Source organism: Girardinichthys multiradiatus, chromosome 14 (assembly GCF_021462225.1).
Source record: "Girardinichthys multiradiatus isolate DD_20200921_A chromosome 14, DD_fGirMul_XY1, whole genome shotgun sequence".
In the NCBI taxonomy this organism is placed as follows: Eukaryota; Metazoa; Chordata; class Actinopteri; order Cyprinodontiformes; family Goodeidae; genus Girardinichthys; species Girardinichthys multiradiatus.
In genome coordinates this window covers 45,967,144-45,986,686 of record NC_061807.1, presented here as the reverse complement: position 1 = coordinate 45,986,686, position 19,543 = coordinate 45,967,144, and the positions used below count along the sequence as shown (strand labels likewise).

The window sequence follows — 19,543 nt, the reverse complement described above, 5'->3', positions numbered from 1 at the left end:
GTGTCTAGCAATCTTCAATGAAAATCCATGCTCTACATCAGATCTTCAACATGGAGGTGACACCATATCTGTACTTCGGTAACCCCACACTGGAATAAAATAAAAACAGTTGGGGCAAGTCACTATAGGCTTTATTTGCAAGAATATGTTCCTTAAAATAATGAAATAAATCCACAACCAAAACTGCTCATCTCACAAATTACAAACATTCTGCAACCATAACTGACAATCATGAAAATAACTTTTTTTCATTTTAACTGAAAATGCATTATTTTATTTTATATCGCAAACTTAAACTGATGTCAATAAAACTAACCTTTGACCTCACACACTAGAACAACAACAAAACAAAAAAAATCAAGTTGGATTCTAAAGGAATCCAAACGTTGGAGCCTGTATCACTCCAGACTCCATGTAGTGCACAAAGCTGTCATAGGTCTGGTGGATGGGGAGGCGCAGAGTGACCTCACAGGTGTTCGCCTCTGGATACAGTTTTCTACTGCCATCATCACATTGAAGAAACTCAATGATTGGACGTCGGGGAAACCCAAGTGGGGGGATTGAGTTCAATCCTGAAACAAACACTAATATTTGTTCCAGTGTCACTGGTCGCGTTCCCTCTATAAAAAGTAAAACACAGAAAGTAAAAAATGTTACATTGACATTATACTGTGGTTTCTAAGTGTCCTAATTATCAATTGATTCTTTAACTGGTTTCATAACAATAACTACATACATGAGAAAGTCCGGACATTAAAACAGGGATGGCATTTACAGTAAAGTAATTTTGATATTTAAGTATTGATCTTTTAATGCACTCAATCTACAAATATCTTCTGAGCAATGCAATACCTGTATGTTGAATAAACAATAAAACACCTCCACTCCAGCTGGAGTGGAGGTGTAGCTTGTTATGTTTAGCTCCACAGACGGTGCTCAACAGACCACCTTGTGGTGAAATTTTGCTTATTACTTCTTTAAAGAGTTGATACATCTATTGTAATTGAAAATGTCCTGTACAGATTACAGTGTTATTCATGTTTGTTGGTCTCTTAGAAGGGTGGGTCGAAAAATGGAAGTATGAAATCTAACACAGTTCATAAAAAAATAGAAAAGTCATTATCAAAGATTAATAATTCTAATTAGGCACGCTCATCAAATACCTGAAGGAAAACTAGGGTATAATTGAAGCATCCAATGTGAAGCTATACCATCCACCTCAATCAGCCAGTCATTCCAAAACATGACTGTTTGGTTCTGTGCTCTGCGCCTGTTGCTTCCTGGTTCAGCAAAAGATACACTGAAAAGATCCAGGAGGTCCTGGAGCTGAAGGGCTTTGGGTCCACCCACAAATAGTGGTTCCAGTTCCTCTATGTGGCTTCTTATTTTTTCAGCAAGGCCCATGGCATTCATCCCATCCACAAATCTAACCAAACAGAAGAAAGCAAGGCATTTTGTGTTAGTTTTCATATATGACCTGGCAAGAATAACTTAAAATGTCTAGATTTGCTGTTTCCCCTTTGGCAAAGTAATTTAAAGGAAATACAAAGTGTAGCAGAATATATAAATTAGAAACCTACACAGAACATTCATATCATAACGTTCCTGCATGAAGCAGAACATATAAGACATATACAGAACATATAAAATGTAAACATGTAAAATCTCTCTTTGAAGTCATTACAAGAGTGTTTACCAAAGAAAAAGCCATATCATTTTCCCACTTTGACATAAAACATAATATTTAAGATCAAATATAAAATTTCGTTTTTGTTTACTGCTCCAAAGCTTTCTGTGTCCTTCCTTCGACATATGCCCTTAGAGCTTGTTGTGTAAAGTACTCCTTTTCATCCAGACTTCGGAGACCCGCAGAACAGCCAAGAAGACAAAGAGAACTTGAAGCCTCCATTATGGCATCCCGTGCTTCTGCCAGAGTTTCTGCAGTTATTACCTGTGTAACAGCAAATGGGGAAATAATAAACATACACTTAATTTGAGCCATTCAAGGAAGCTTATTTGGATGACCAAATGTGATATTTGTGAGCAATTTCAGTTCCAATATGTCATGACCCCACAGCTTATAGACTTTTTTTCAATACCCTCCTGGTCTCATACTCAATTTACCCAAATATAACAGTATTACCTACCCTTTGCAGTTGCTCCTGCAGTTCTCTGTCATCCACTTCTTCAAGAGTGACTGGGGGTGTTGGACGACTGGCTATGCTGTGGTATAATCGCCGGGAAAAAAATAAGGGCTTGATTCCTCCATGGGCAAGGGCCACACTTATCATCTGTCCCAGATTCCTGTAGTCGCCGTTATCTACACCTAAAACATTAAAGTGAAACCACCAAACACATGGACACAAGAAAACAGTTTATCAGAATTGACATCACAGTGCCAAAAATGTTAAAAACAAGCAAGTGACTTCAAATTGTATGATAGTGTGGCATACTCCGAGACACCAAGGACAGATTCTTGTTGTAGTCGGGGCCATTAAAAAAAGAGCTGTCTTTTATTTCTGTGAATAGCAGGCGAAGGAACTCCCTAGTTGGCCCCCCGTCATCCACAGCTCCCTCTGTTACCCCGGCAGTGTCGACAAAGGTAACATTGAGCCTATGCCAAGGAGAAAATCTTTGTCTTTTGAATGCTCTAAAAGCACTTTCAAGAACAGAGTCCCTCATCACATTGACATAGTAAGACCGAGGAGGTGTCCCTTCATCCACCAGACTGGTAAGACTTTGCAGTATTGCAGCAGCATCCAGCCTGCAATGAATCCAACATTTAACCATCATTATAATTGTGCTCAAATTTGATCAAAGTTGTACTTGTGACTTTTGCAAGTGTGACATCTTGTATAGACTCCATACCCTGTAACATGTCTAAATTAAGGACTATGAGTAGCTGAAATGTATAGAGGGTGTGAGATTTACGTCAAATTTCCACTTACTCATTTTCAATTTCTGCAGTGGACTGCGTGTCGATGTTGCTGATATTTGGTATCAAAATGGGGGACCTATGAAAAACAAACAATAAGGAACAGTATAACAAACTATAAGGTGACTTATCTTATGGTTGTCCCCTTGATATCTACAAATGAGGGCTGGACTTCATGTGACCTTCTCTAAATTTTGTAATTGTAGCCATCCAGCTGTGCGATGTTTCAACACTTTTTCAACAACATGCTGTTGTCTACAAAGGAGCTTATTGGCAAAAATCACATGGTTTGATCATGAATAGAACAATAATTGTCCTGGTTTAAAAACAATGTATTTAAACAGTCCTCCTGTGGGAATATTTTTTACTGGAAAACAACCATGATCAAACAGCAACTTGCAAGATCTGTAGGCTGGACTTGTTGGAAGAAAAGAAGGGCTCGCATTAATACTCAGAGTAGGTTTGTTTTAAAAACTGGCCGAGCTACCGCACCCTGTTGGCAGTCAGACGCTTCGGAGTACCTCCGGTCCTTGGTCCCCAGGAGCAATCCGTTTTGAGAAGCCCTTCTTAAAAGGTTGAAACTGTTGTGGAGGCCACTGATTTAGTAAGTCTTGAAAATAACTGAATAACAATAAACAATAAATACTTAAATTTTCCTCAGTTAGCCCAAAAAATAATTCAGGGGCATTTAGCAAGATTATATATTTAAAATTAATGTAAAAATGCACTTACTCCTCTATCTGTACTTCTGCAGATTGACAAGATGAGGTTTCAGTTTCCTGAAATGACAAACGATATGGACGACAAATAAAATGAATTGTCAAATTATTTTTAATTATTTAAGACATTATAAAAACTGGCATTTGCCTACCAAACCGTTTTTACATGTTTTCACAGTTCGTAGCTTTATTTGTATAATTAAAACTGCAAAAGCCACCTGGAGGGACAAGATTATGGCTGTAGCAAGGTCTTCATCGTCATCACTTTTTGTACTAAAAGAAACATATGTAACTCAAGTTATGCTCTGTCATTATACATTTTCAAAAAACCAATTAACCAACACTTATTCACAGACCAGTTATTATAAGTTGTGTAACATGTAACATTTATATGTTCAGTTACACAGTACAGACAAATTTGCATATGTGCACACAAGATATGCGCAGAACAGGTAAACCTACAAGTTTTATATGTTTAATTACTCTGATCATTACTACTATGTCTTTTCATAACCATACAATGCAAACCATACAGATCAGTTGTGTTGCTATTGTTATGGTAACTGGTGTATTCTTTCTTATATCCCAAAAGTAGTATTGTTCAATTTGCAATAACAAAGTTGGTGTTTTTGTTTCCAAAAAGGAACATACCCTTCCTCTGCGCATTCTGGTGACCTCTCCAGACAATGTTTTTAATTTTTTTGGCTGAAAAAGAGTATATAAAAATAGCTTAATTTGTCATACCTTGGATTACAGAGTGCTAGGCATTGCAAATAACAATACGACCCAGAAAGAGATCAGCTTACTATGTATCACTTAGATTTTACAGAATGCATAGTCCTTCAACTGTACATCACAAACATACCAAGTTCTTAAGCATCACACAATTATTTTTCTCACTAGCACTCATCTCACATAAACACCAAAATATAAAATATATAGGGTCACTACCATAGATGACGATGTCCCTGCAGTTCAAATAGTGGAAAGTCCTTGTCACAATTCAAACAGCGTTCCATAACAGGACAAACCTAAAACAGATATAACCAAAAAGGTGGAGAAGCTTAAAACATGTATTTATACCAAAACATCAATTTTTAAGGCATATTTGTGTCTACCTCCTCTATTGGTGTGTTTAGTGTAAGTCCCCGCTGCAATGGAATAATGTAGAGAGGGGCTCTCTTGATGTCAACCTCATGCCTTAGGAACTGGATGCTATATCCCAAAGGAGGGATAGGGATCTTAATTAAGCGCTTTCCTCTGTCACTCTTAGCCAGAGTGTAGCCACCAGCATCCCTCAGTGGTGGAAAGGTGCTGTATAAGTGCTCGGTCAGATATGTGTGATCACCCATATTGTTGTGAAAGTTTATTACTTTTTTCCCTATCCCACAGGCTTCATAAAACCTGCTTTCCTCTAAATGTGGCACAGAGAGCATCTCAGGTTCAGGCAGGCAAACAAAGGTATGTATCCAAGGAACCTCTCTTTTACGTTTCACTGACTTCCCTCGCCATGCCATTGGAGTGCTACGAGTTCTAAAAAGTCTGGCAAGGTTGGCCTGCATTTCTTCCTCACTGGTGGATTGGAAGCATAAGGAGAAGCCTGCTCAAAGATCGGCCTTGCATTGCTCTGAAGACGTGACTGTGTTGAATTCGACCCTGATGGGAGACTGACAGGGCGTGGCACATAAAAACTATGAGGAGACTGATGAACAGATGACGTTGAGAAAGGTGCAGCTGGCATTGTCATGGAATACAATGCAGATGTGGCTACAGATGAAATTGAGGCTATTGCATGTGTGTCTGTTGAAGAGGAACTTAATCCAGTTGATGAACCATGGGTTATGGTGCTGGACAATCTCTCTTCCAGCATGGAAGTTGTTCTTTGCATTTGGTGCAATAAATGTTGCAAGTCTGTGGCGCTCCTGCAATTTCACAGAAGGAACAGATTAAACTAAAGACAATTGGTCAAATGAAAATGCAAGAGATCACATCATATCAAATCATTGTATTTATATAGCACCAATTGGAGACATTTCATCTCAAGACGCTTTACAGTGCGACACACTGGTTAAAAATTCTTCTATCTAAGGAAACCCAGCTGATTGCATCATGTTAGTGGCTTGGCAGAATTCACTTGTCCTGGATGAGCATGTTGCAACATTGGAGAGTTACTTGAACTAGTGTTGTTTACTTTACAGCAATCCCTCATACCGAGCATGCATGTATTGACAGTGGAGAGGAAACCTCCCCTTCAACAGAAAGAAACCTCCAGCAGAACAAGAAACAGGCAACTGTCAACAACCAACACCCATATGGTCGTGGCAGAAGGCACATAACAATTATTTTGTGCTTTTTCTTTCTTATGCCACTACAAAGCCAATAAACGTCATCTGGAAGTAGAAAACAACAATTTATCACAGCACTATTTTACCATTTTTTTCTGGCCGCTACACTAACTGATAAAAAAATGACTTGATAAAAAGAAAAATTGGTTCACCAAAACAGACCGATATGTTAGACTCATCATCTTATAGTACATCTATGAACTGTCCAAATATCCTGGGATATACTAAAATACTATTGGATAGAAAACAAGTATTAAGTACAGTAAATAAAAATGAAACACTCACATATTGTCCTTATTGATGTTTTCCATCTTTGGCGTTTTGAGGAATCGCTTTCCCTAATTAATAAATACACAAAGACAAATGAAAAAGCCAGCATTCAGTGTGTATTACATCTTAGAGGTAGTATTTTAGGAGGCAAAATTATATCAGAAGTCGCCGTCATTAATACATATCCCAGTTAGTTCAATGACGTTACTGATTGACTGTTTAATAGATTGGTTGATTGACAGATTACAGACTACTTCCAAACTGTACATTAATCCGTCTCATGGAAAAAAAATTACCCACTATGCCTTACAGGTAAGTTATTATAGGTGGTAAAAGGACTCAGATTCTTCACTTACACTCTATGGAATACGTCATAGGCTTAAAAATCAAATGTAATTTGCCTTTTTCAAACGTAATTTGCCTTTTTCACCATGTGTGACATTTATTCTCTTAAACCTTTACTTTTCAAAATTCAATTTATATTAATGCTGCTGTGAAAAGATAAGTAATGAAAGGAAATGTTTGATTTGCACTAGCAGTAACTATCAATTAATAGCGTAAGCAACTTCCAAATTATTCTTTTTCGTGTTTTATATTGGTAAATGTTAACAGCAGCATTTTATTTTTCATTGAAAAAAATCCTGGATGAGCATGTAACAACAGTTGGCATTCACTTGCATAATGTCATCATCTCAGCTTGGACTCCTGCTTTACTTGCACAATGATCACCTGCACTGTTGTACCGCTCTGGCATCCTATACTGCTCTACATTTAGTCTCACTCACTTAAAACTGTGCACATATATTTATATTATATTGTAGATATGTTTATACTGTTTAATTTGTATTGTATTGCACCGACTACGCCGAAACAAATTCCTTGTATGTCCAAAAACGTACTTGGCAATTAAGCTTTTCTGATTCTGATCTTTTAGCAATTCCTCACAGAAAGAAATGAAGTGTGTGAACAATAAAAAAACAAGCAGCAGCAAATTGAGATTCATCATTTTTATATTCAGGAAAAAAATAATTTCGTTTCCCTTAACATTAACATGTACTGTAACTCAATTAAGTCATCTCCGTTCAACATCGTGTGATATTCTCCATCAATCTTTCGAGGACCATCAGAGGGTTGACCCAGAACGCGGTTTAGAAAAAGATCCCAGCCCTACAGCTAGGGGGCGCAAATCTCCCTCTTGCGTGTTTGCCACCATGACATTGAAGTGACACACAGCGCGGACAGCGGCAGGCTAATCTGCAAAAACTAAATAACGAGCTGAAGACTATTTAAAACACATTATCGATACTGTAGACTCCATCTCGAATTAAAAAACAACAGTAAAGGTAAATAAGTTATTGATATCTTAGGCTCTGTGAAAGATATGTATGGCGGCTAATTTCGGCTGCTAATTCCAGAGGTTTTGCAGGTAGAGAAATTATATTCACACACTTGGAGAGAGTGGAGTTTGGGCTTTCATTTCTCCATTTAATCTAGTCGCTTATTCATGGAATTGTGTCTTTTTTTCAGAAAATGTTTGCAACAATTGTGCTAGCGGAAGTGCTGCAGTCTCCTTTTACCAGATGCGCAAAGTAAAAGTAACAATAAGTAAAGGTTCTAAAATTTATTTAAAAGTAAAAAAAAATAAAAAGATCATTTGCAGTGAGCCGAAATAACTAGTTTGTTAACTGTACCAAATTGAAGGAGTTCTAGGCACACAACTTAGATATTATGTTTTTACTGTTGCTCAAAACCCGCAACGTTTCCCAGTTTAACGTCTTCATCTCTAGACTCCCACAGGACACGCAGTTGACTTCTGTTGTGTTCCCTCCAAAAATAAAGATACTTTCTGTGGTATATTTAATTTTGCATATAGTAGTAAGGAGCCACTTTGATTGTATAAGGAGTAGAAAGAACGGATCTTTTTTGTTAAAATTCAGGGAACAAAAGTAAACGGTCATGCGAAAAATAATTGCCTCAAGCACAGATAACTTAAAATGTCACTGAGGGTGCAGTAATAGCACTTTATGACTTCCTACTTCTGCAAGTTGGTGATGTTCATATTTAGCCCATGAAAAAAAGTCCCGACTTTACATAAAATACGGGTTAACAACATTAGTTTTAATACAATTAATGTAATCCTTACTATTTCGGAAAATCATACAGTTACCTTCTTAAGGAGGAGTGCCGCATTGGTTGGATGAACACTTGGTGCAAAGCAGACGGATTGCACTGACTGCCAATTCTTAGTGCTTGGAAAGAGCGCCTAAAACAGAGAAGCCCGCGTAGAACGACCAGTATTCAGAATGCTCCTCCCACTTTCACATACGTCACTAGTCACATGACAGTGTCTGGGCCGATAGATGGATGGATAGAAGTTAAATAGCTGGATAAGCAGCTGAATAGATATGTAGATATGCCATTCTGCAGAATAATTTATTATAAATAGGTTTTTGATACCTTTTTTATACTACCAAACAATGAATTTAATTTGTTGGTTCAATTTGTTGAATAATTTGCTTATTAATGGCTGTCTATGTAAATAGACAGCCATTAATAAGCAGTTGGTGTACATGTACCTTGCACTTTTTTTGTAATGTGCCTTTGTAATGTAATTCAAAGTTTTAAGTTATAACAGAAAGGAAAGCAAAGAATAGAAAACTCTGGGGTCTCTTTTTTTAATGTCCATCAAGTTACATCAATGGAAATGCAAAAATTAATATGTAACAATTACAACACACTTTGTCCAGACAGAAAAATTCCCACAATATGGTAACTCACATTCCCAGAAACCAGAGCAGTTTATTAAAACATTATAGAAGTAATGGCAGAGGGTAAATTATTTGTGTGTGTGTTTTGTAATAGTTTTATGCTGAAGGCATAAGTGGAGTTAAATGTGTTTGGTCTTTAGCGTCCGTAATCTCTCAAGTTCCCTGAGCCAGCTAGTGTTCAGGACATGGACACCCTCCATAGCTTTAACGTCAGACCTTGATCTTTGATTAAGGTTATAGTTAAGGTTGACTCAGGTAATATGTCCTTTTAGGACTGCTGTTATGGATGGAAACTGTTGGAGGCTTAAGAGACTGCTGGCCCCTTTTTTCTTCACCCTGTGTTCTTTGTTCTTCATTTGTGTAAAAACCATTATTGTCATCAGCTTCATGTCTTTCCTAGTCCCTCAGATTCTGTTCCTGGACTCTGAAGTCTGCATTTCGCTTTTTTCTGTCCTGCTACCCAGAACCGATCGAGTAAGATGTCCATCCATCATGAAGCTGGTTCCAGCAAAGGATTTTTGCCTTCCATTTCTTCTGTGAGGTAATCCAGTCTTTGTTTTGTTATTTTGCTTTTATCGCTGCTGGCTAACAATCCTGTGCTGTTCTTAGTGGGCCAGTGGGACCAGAGAAACAAGATTGACTGCTATAATTTAGTGAGAGCAGGCCACAAAAACCTGCATTTAGAACAAAGAAAGAAAACATCCTTGACCTTTGTAATTGTCACTTCAAAACTACAAATTATTAATGGTCATCAATGTTGGGAGTTACTGTATTACATAATAACTGCGTTAGTAACTGCATTAGTTTTTCCTTCAAAAAGTAATCTAAATAATTACTTTCCATATTGGAAATGCCGTTTGGTTACTTGTAATTTAACACAGTGTGTTAAAACTCAATCAATCAAAGCGACTTTTCATAAGCGTATTCTTTCTGTGGCGGGGAGAGATTTTTACAGAATTTTTTTACTGAAAATCAATAACAAACTAAAACAAATGGTAGCTGCATTCTCACAGAAGAAATGCCAAATACAGTAAAACAGATAAAGATCTTTTTACAGCAGTAGAGATGTAGGTCTTTGGAACATGAGTACACTTTGTAAGCTTTGTTTCATATTCCTTATTCTCAGTCATACCCTGGTTATTGAAAATACTTAAAGAACATTTAATCCCCCTTGCCGAAAGACAGAACAATTTTCAATGTAATTGATTCTTTCCTATTTTTATGTGCTTAGCCCACAGGAAAGCCCACGTACCAGAGAGCTGTTGATGTTTGTTTACATTCAATGCAGGCGACTGTGTGACCAATTTGAAGCCCAGCCTCTGCAAATGGATCTGGAGTTCCTTAATTTTCGTTATGAGGAACTGTACAGACTGCTCTATATTTACTCTCACTCACTTAAAATTGTGCACATATATTTATATTATATTGTAGATATGTTTATACTGTTTAATTTGTATTGTATTGCACTGACTACGCCAAAACAAATTCCTTGTATGTCCAAAAACGTACTTGGCAATAAAGCTTTTCTGATTCTGATTCTGATTCTTCTGAGATGTGTCCACCATCAAATATTTTCAGACCTGGAAGATGTACTGCAGAGCATGCAAACAGTGTTGGTTTTACTAGAGGGAAAGCATCAGCCGCTACATGGATTTAAGCCAGCTGTGCTCAGAACTGGAGGGAGGGGACGCCCTTCCTGGGACATTTCTGCTGAGCAACTTCAGTTTCTTCTTGAATTTGACTTTACTGTTAGGGAAATTGCACATTTGTTTGGAGTCAGTTTCAGAACTATAAGAAGGAGAATGACAGAAAATGGTCTGTCAGTGAGAATGTACTACAGCAACATTTCCACTGAAGATCTTAGAGACGTAGTGTCTAGTTTCATTCAGCAGTTCCCTGATTCAGGAATCAAAACGGTCAGTGGATATCTCAACAGTGTTGGACTAAGGTGAGCATTTGTCCAATGTCAAAACAATGATGGCATGGAAACCACCCAGTTTTCCTTATTTATTATTTTCCTTATTATTTTGTGTTGGATTATTAAGGGTTCAAAGGTCTCGTGTTATTGAAACCCTGAGAGTATTGGATCCTGCTGGCATGCTGTGTCGAGGGCCTGGAATAAACGTTATTCCAAGAAGAGTGTACTCTGTATCAGCACCAAATTCTTTATGGCACATTGATGGAAATCACAAGTTGATTTGGTGAGTCCTTATCTGGTGAGCTCTGTAGCAAGAAAACGTTCTATAGTGAGGTACATTTAAAAAAAAAAATGTTTTATTTTCATACCTGCAGTTGGAGAATTGTGATCCATGGAGGAATTGATGGGTACAGCAGAAAGATCATGTACCTCTGTGCCAATAATAATAATAGAGCCTCCACTGTATTGAGTGCCTTTCTTGCCGCAGTCCAGCAATTTGGGATTCCAACAAGGGTTCGCAGTGACAAAGGAGGGGAGAATGTTGACGTCGCTCGTTTCATGCTTGAACATCCACAGCGAGGACCAGGTAGGAAGCACATTGACGAACAGTGAACATTACAAATATTTAATTTATGTAAGAACTTCATTCTTTTCATGTTAACATATATTTTTCCATTGTCATCTATGTTTTTATACTACAGATAGAACAAGTTTCATAACCGGACGGAGTGTTCACAATCAGAGAATTGAACGACTGTGGAGAGATGTCTGGTGCTCAGTGACTGTAAACTATTATACAGCCTTTCAACATCTTTACAACTCTGGTGTGTTAAATGTAGACGACGAGCTAGACCTCATTTGTCTACATTATGTGATGCTTCCCAAAATTAACGAACATTTACAGCTGTTTCGTCATCGCCTTTCTACAGAGCACGGAAAGTCCCCCCAGCAGTTGTGGATTGAAGGACAGATTATGGGGGCGCATCTGAACCTGTTTGTGAACAGGTAAGTAAACAGATCTTTTGTGTTACCTTTATAAAGAAATGCATCATTAAGGTTGCTTCAAAAAACAAACAAGTTATGTAAAATTTGTGTCAATGAACAATGTAATTCCTGCAAACTTGCAATCTTTTAGGCTCAGTAAATTAGAGACATAAGTGACATAAGTGGTATAATGAAAGAATATCTCTAAGCACTATGTCCCTTTGTGTAGGGAACTCTGGAGGATTATGGCATTGACTGGGAAGGACCAACACCTGTTGATCATGAAGCTGCAGTTGATGTTCCAGAAAATCCCATGCCTCTACAAAACCGAGTATTTGAACATCTCCGTGAGAGAATAGATCTTCTTCGCCCTAGTACATGCTTTGGGATGGATATACTAGTGGAAGCCTTGGAAAGTGCTCGACGAATATTCCATGATGTGAGGGACCGGGTCGGTCAAGCATGAGGACACAGAAAGAATTTTCAAGGAAAATGGGTTTTATTTTCCCAAAATAACAAAATTCAAACAATGATTACAGGGTCCTTAAAAGAGGTCCAATGAAAAAGGAGGGGGCATCAGCTGAGTTGTTACTGCTAGTGACTTCATGTTCTTTTGAAAATCCAGTTCATCCTGTCTTTTAGAGCATAACTCCTTTTCTGTATCCAGAGGCGAACACCTGTGAGGTCACTCTGCGCCTCCCCATCCACCAGACCTATGACAGCTTTGTGCACTACATGGAGTCTGGCCTGATACAGGCTCCAACGTTTGGATTCCTTTAGAATCAAACTTGATTTGTTTTTTGTTTTTTTGTTGTTCTAGTGTGTGAGGTCAAAGGTTAGTTTCATTGACATCAGTTTAAGTTTGTCTGCGATATAAAATAAAATAATGCATTTTCAGTTAAAATGAAAAAAAGTTATTTTCATGATTGTCAGTTATGGTTGCAAAATGTTTGTAATTTGTGAAATGAGCAGTTTCGGTTGTGGATTTATTTCATTATTTTAAGGAACATATTCTTGCAAATAAAGCCTATAGTGACTTTCCCCAACTGTTTTTATTTTATTCCAGTGTGGGGTTACCGAAGTACAGATATGGTGTCACCTCCATGTTGAAGATCTGATGTAGAGCATAGATTTTCATTGAAGATTGCTAGACACAATGGGGTTAAAAAATAAAAGTCCCACCTAAAGTAGCTTTACTAAATAAAAGTATCAAAAAATAAAATACCATCATTAATTAGAGAAATCTTGAAATAAATTGTAAAATCTTAAATGCATAAATCTGGAAGTAAGTAAATACCTGACAAACTAAAAAAAGATTATTTATATTATATATTTTGTTTTATTTCATGGGGACATTTATTTATTGGATGGAGTATTTGTGAATAATTATAATAGTGTTTCTTTTCATTTTGAATTAATAAGCTCTCCACTATAGGGGGGGGGGCTAACAAAGGCATCTATCTAACATGTACATCTAACATAAGCATCTAACATGTACACTTAACATAAGCATCTAACATGTACACCTAACATAAGCATCTAACATGTACACTTAACATAAGCATCTAACATGTACACTTAACATAAGCATCTAACATGTACACTTAACATAAGCACCGAACATGTACACTTAACATAAGCATCTAACATGTACACTTAACATAAGCATCTAACATCTACACTTAACATAAGCATCTAACATATGCACTTAACATAAGCATCTAACATGTACACTTAACATAAGCATCTAACATGTACACTTAACATAAGCATCTAACATGTACACTTAACATAAGCATCTAACATGTACACTTAACATAAGCATCTAACATATACACTTAACATAAGCATCTAACATGTACACTTAACATAAGCATCTAACATGTACACTTAACATAAGCATCTAACATATACACTTAACATAAGCATCTAACATGTACACTTAACATAAGCATCTAACATGTACACTTAACATAAGCATCTAACATGTACACTTAACATAAGCATCTAACATGTACACTTAACATAAGCATCTAACATGTACACTTAACATAAGCATCTAACATGTACATTTAACATAAGCATCTAACATGTACACTTAACATAAGCATCTAACATGTACACTTAACATAAGCATCTAACATGTACATTTAACATAAGCATCTAGCATATACACTTAACATAAGCATCTAACATATACACTTAACATAAGCATCTAACATGTACACTTAACATAAGCATCTAACATGTACACTTAACATAAGCATCTAACATGTACATTTAACATAAGCATCTAACATATACACTTAACATAAGCATCTAACATGTACACTTAACATAAGCATCTAACATGTACACTTAACATAAGCATCTAACATGTACACTTAACATAAGCATCTAACATGTACACTTAACATAAGCATCTAACATGTACACTTAACATAAGCATCTAACATGTACACTTAACATAAGCATCTAACATGTACACTTAACATAAGCATCTAACATGTACACTTAACATGAGCATCTAACATATACACTTAACATAAGCATCTAACATGTACACTTAACATAAGCATCTAACATATGCACTTAACATGAGCATCTAACATGTACACTTAACATACGCGCCTAACATGTACATCTCACATATACACTTAACATAGACATCAGCACCTAACATAAGCACCTAACATACACAGCATACATAGACATAAGAACAGCACATATACATATACATAGACACATAAACATATACATAGACACATATACATATTTTTGCCACTAATGGAACCCCATAAAAAGTCAGGCTTCCTGAATAGATGAGTGTAGCTTATTTTTCTGGTAAATCGCGTTCTAATGTAAAATATAACAAAATACTGGATTTATTAAAGATATTTCTACTAGCTAGTTTTTGATCATTTTGGTAATGGTAATGTCTGATGTTTTGTTTAAAATAATCAGCCCTAGTATTATTTAAGTAATTTACATATTCCTATATCAAACATACTGTCCCTGTCATGTATGAGAACATATTTTCTCTCTTTTAAAAAGAGGGAAAGAATGTTGGGGAACAAAATATTTCAGCCATCTGAAATAATCAGTTCCCCCCTGTAACTCTGGCATATAAAGAGCAAATGTTTCCACATTCACAGGACTTATTGTCCACGATGAGAAGAATAGACACAGTAAAACATTTGCCTGTAAGTTATTTTGTTCCTATGTTAGGAGGGGGAAATACAATATTTCAGATGGCTGAAATATTTTGCCCCCTCTGTAACTCTGGCAAATAAAGAGCAAATGTGTCCACATTCACAAGAATAGTTGCGTTGTGATGTGCGGAATGACCAACCCAAAATATAAAGATTGGTTAATCCCTGTCCCATGGGGTAAATAAACATCACGAGGTGTGAGCGTCAGGCTGGAATATTGTGTTCCCCTTTGATGTTCCTATAAAAATGTTTTCCCTTTTTTTAAAAGAGGGGAAATATGTACTCATACATGACAGGGACAGTATGTTTGATATAGGAATATGTAAAGTACATAAATAATACTAGAGCTGATTATTTTAAACAAAACATCAGACATTACCATTATCAAAAATGATCAAAAACTAGCTAGAAGAAATATCTTTAATAAATCCAGTATTTTGTCATATTTTACAATAGAACGCGATTTACCAGAAAAATAAGCTACACTCTCATCTATTCAGAAAGCCTGACGTTTCGTGCCCAGCAGAGTGAGCCTCCATTGTTTTATATCAGTAATAAAAAAGTATAAATAAACATGACGTGTTGGAAAACAGTGTTTGGTGGCTGCCTGATGTCCGTCAGGTTAAAGTGAACATGACACAAGTTGGAAAAGACTTTGTTGGAAACAACACGAAGCTGTGCAAAAAAAACCTCACAAGACCAGGTTCATTTTGTATTTATTTATTTTTTCTAGAAGCTGTTGATTAAAAATAAAGTAACATTGACATGAATACATTTTGTCATGGGGCTGCACGGTGGTGCAGTTGGTAGCACTGTTGCCTTGCAGCAAGAAGGTCCTGGGATCGATTCCCAGCCGGGGGTCTTTCTGCATGGAGTTTGCATGTTCTCCACGTGCATGCGTGGGTTCTCACCGGGTACTCTGGCTTCCTCCCACAGTCCAAAGACATGCCTGTTAGGTTAATTGGTCACTCTAAATTGCCCTTAGGTGTATGAATGAGTGTGTGCATGGTTGTTTGTGTGTTGCCCTGCGATGGACTGGCGACCTGTCCAGGGTGTACCCCGCCTCTCGCCCATAGACTGCTGGAGATAGGCACCAGCTCCCCCGCGACCCACTATGGAATAAGCGGTAGAAAATGACTGACGTTTTACCGACAAACCGATCAGAAAAGCCGTGAAGACGGTCGGATCCGCCTCTCTGGCTGCAATGCGCCCTCCCGACACAGGGGGAACAGATTATTTCAGGGGAACAAAATTTCACACAACACCTGTATTCAAATACGGGCCAAAAACCAACGCAAAGCAAAGAACACAAACTATCTCCATCCAACAAAACCCACAAACGTGTCGATACATTTTCTACCTTATAAATACAATTTGGCGCGTTCACAACCAAACGACACAGGAACTGTATCGGTCACGTGGTTTTCCTTAAGGCGATACGCGCACCGACGCGGAGTTTCGTCTTGTTTGCTCTGCGCATGTGCCGAGGTTTCTGTGTCGTCTGATCCATCAATAACTATAGGCCAGCATGGCGTGGCTTGGGCTATATGTCCCCAGCTTCCTCCCCTTTTTGGGCAACACCCAGCTACCTCCCTTTGTCCACTTAGACAGAGTTTCACAAAGCACAGAGAGGGTTAAAACACAATTAAAACAGATCAATGAAAGCATACAATAAAACCCAAATGCATACCTGGACAGAATTTCACAAAGCACAGAGACAAAGCAGTGGTTTCCTAAACTAATTTTGGCTCACCTGTGCAGCCCCACAGCAACACCAATGGGATAATACAAACTTGAAAAGGAGTAGGTACAGAGTACCAGGTTACACAAATCTCATCTATATTTGAAATTAACTGCATGCTTTTTTGTGAGGACTTTATTTTAAAACATTTATAGCACCGATAATTTTGGATGGTTCAGATCACTGTTAGGACCAGTCTACAACTGTTGATGAAAACTGACTTTACATCATGCGGAAGATAAACATTCATAAATTATATAAATTAGTAGCAAAGTTCATTTTCACCATACTTTTCCAATTCACTTTAATGGTTAACTGGTCGCTGTCTCCCTTCCCAATATGGCGACCACCTTGACGTGTCGCTGCAAAAAACGTCAGATACGTAAAATGCACGCGACATAAAGCAGCGTGGCTCTGTTTTAAAAGAAGTCACTGTTGTATCTGATGGAGTTTTGGAGTGAAGCCATTAACCGGTTATAAAGCTCAGACATGGCGACAACCGAGGAAAACAACGACAGTGTTGGAATAGAAGTTATTCTTCCAGAGGGGAAAACAGCACCATGGTGTCCGCATGGTGAGTTTATAGCTGCAACTCAACACCAAACTAGTCCTTTAAAAAAATCTGCTAACGTTAGCAATAAATGTTAAGTGATCATTTTTGAGTAATTAAGTTTGTCTGCTAAATTCACAATGTATTCTATGTCCAATAACAAATATTAACTTAGAACTTTACGGATTGACGTGTTTTCACTGGTACCATCTTCCGTTAGCGTCAGTGGTTGCTGCTAGCCACCGCAGATGTTGCTTAGCCTATGGACACCTCTTAGCTGACCTCGTCGACGTAGTAATATAGTATAATCAGGTGACTGTAATGTTGTTAAAATGTTTCTTACAGGAGTTATTTAATGACATCCGTGTTGTTTCAGTTCAACTGCAGCTGCTGGGAGCAAGATGGAAAGAGCACCGCTCACCACCGTGTCTCATATAAATACTGTAATAAAGTTCTTTATCTGATATCAGGCTTTGTATTTGTTAACACGGGTATAAACGACTAAAAAACACATGAAACTAAATAAACTATGAGAAACCGCGGCTCCTCGGGGAAAATAAACACTGGAGCGGTAAAACAAATGTTCTGATCTATAACCACGTGCTTTTAGGATCACTTTTAATTAAGGCTTGATATTCGCTTTTCACCAGAGCAGTTTACAGCTGCTATTTTGTTATTGATCCTGCCCTTTTCTATCACATTTAGCTGAATATTTGTGTTTACAAACTTTTCCAATTTGTGAGAAAACCCTAAAGAAATGCAGTGTGCCAGAGAGAAAGCTGGCACGCTTATTTATTTGGCACATTTCAGCAATAAGACAGTTCAAGGTGCAGTCCTGCTGTATGTCTTAACAGTGGTCACCAGTGTTGTACAGGTGAGCTGGGAGGTATGATTGTTTAATCACCCCATGGTTTCTCATAGCTTATTTGGTTTCATGTGTTTGGTGTTTCTTCAGTCTTTTATGCCCATATCAGCTGAGAATACAAAACCTGCTATTAGATATTTTTCCGTCCAGCTCCCAGCAGCTGCCACTTATCTGAAGCAACATGGAAGTCACTAACTCCTGTAAGAAACAATTTAACACACAATATTACAGTTAGATGTTGAGTCTACTTCTACTTAATTGTTACGTTGAGAGAACGGCATCAGTTAAGGCAGCTAAGAGGTCCAGGAGATCCAGGAGTAATGACTCGACACAATCTGCTGGGTTTCCTCGGACACAAAACCTTTTAACCAATTTGAATAATAAGCTGAATCCAACAGCTCTGTCTGATAGTTGTTAATTGAAATGTATGTACCCGACTTGAAATCCTGATGTTTCGATTGAATTGACTTTGTAAATTCCCTTGAGACAGTTTTATAGAGAAAGGGGGGTTATTTCACCAAGCCAGGTCAAAACCTTTTATTTGGTGTTGCATGTCAGGGGCAGGGCATGGAACCCTTGGGCTATAATGTGTACTTGTACCTTTGCACCAGGTGTAGGAGAGTTAGCCCTGCTGCTACTCGTAGGAGAGCAAGTGCTACCATCAAAATGAAATTTGCTTTTAAAACCTGCAGATACCCTTGCCTGCTTTACAGGTTTTAGTGGCTTGTTTTCCTGTGCGTTCGCTGTCTGCTGTCGGGAGCGGGTGTTCACCTGTGCGCAAGCCCACGTAACTCAGCGTGTCAGCTTGGGTGACACAGAGTATGATGAGTGTTTTTGTCCTGCTTTTGTCAAGTTGGGCATTAGAAATTAGGGTAGCCCCCCTGTGGATAATGGTAGGGGGAGCGCTGATGTCTGCCTGGCAATCAGAACAACCTAGCTCAAAATGATTGCTTATAATCTTTGATCATAAAATCTGACAATTTTGGTCCTCTTCTTAATCTGTTTACATTGTGTTTGATTGTAGCCACGTTTTCCTGAATTCCATCCAGTGTTTTCATATGGCTTAAATACTTCACTGCTGCCTTTCAGAATACAGGTGAACACCTTTTTTGAAGGGGAATTTCATCATAAACATGACTAAAGAGGACAACAAGGAGAATACAAATGGATACACTCAAAAGAACTCTGATTAGTCACCTTGTGTTATGTCACTAAATGTCACAAAGCTTGTTTTCA

At 37.7% G+C, this 19,543-nt stretch overlaps 2 protein-coding genes and 1 long non-coding RNA gene across 3 annotated transcripts in view; 1 reads left to right on the top strand and 2 right to left on the bottom strand.

Annotated features, from left to right (window-relative positions):
- Window positions 1-230: 230 nt before the first annotated feature.
- LOC124881378 (G2/M phase-specific E3 ubiquitin-protein ligase-like) lies at window positions 231-2,679 on the bottom strand. Its single transcript, XM_047386960.1, has 5 exons — window positions 2,454-2,679; window positions 2,148-2,326; window positions 1,779-1,951; window positions 1,212-1,426; window positions 231-620 (listed from the first exon to the last, which is right to left on the bottom strand). Exons 2-5 carry the CDS (start codon window positions 2,289-2,291, stop codon window positions 370-372), a joined length of 783 nt encoding a protein of 260 aa, XP_047242916.1. The 5' UTR covers window positions 2,292-2,326; window positions 2,454-2,679; the 3' UTR covers window positions 231-369.
- Window positions 2,680-2,700: 21 nt separating this feature from the next.
- Window positions 2,701-3,927, bottom strand: LOC124881377. The gene is made up of 4 exons (XR_007041637.1): window positions 3,873-3,927; window positions 3,668-3,714; window positions 2,949-3,014; window positions 2,701-2,764 (listed from the first exon to the last, which is right to left on the bottom strand). It is a non-coding gene; the product is annotated as an uncharacterized LOC124881377 (long non-coding RNA).
- Window positions 3,928-17,277: 13,350 nt separating this feature from the next.
- zcchc4 (zinc finger, CCHC domain containing 4) overlaps window positions 17,278-19,543 on the top strand; it is a 47,537-nt gene continuing 45,271 nt past the window's right edge. Inside the window, exon 1 of the mRNA XM_047386928.1 lies at window positions 17,278-17,466. Within this exon, the coding sequence (XP_047242884.1) occupies window positions 17,382-17,466 (85 nt within the window). The 5' untranslated portion in view covers window positions 17,278-17,381. The remainder of the gene's footprint in view (window positions 17,467-19,543) is intronic.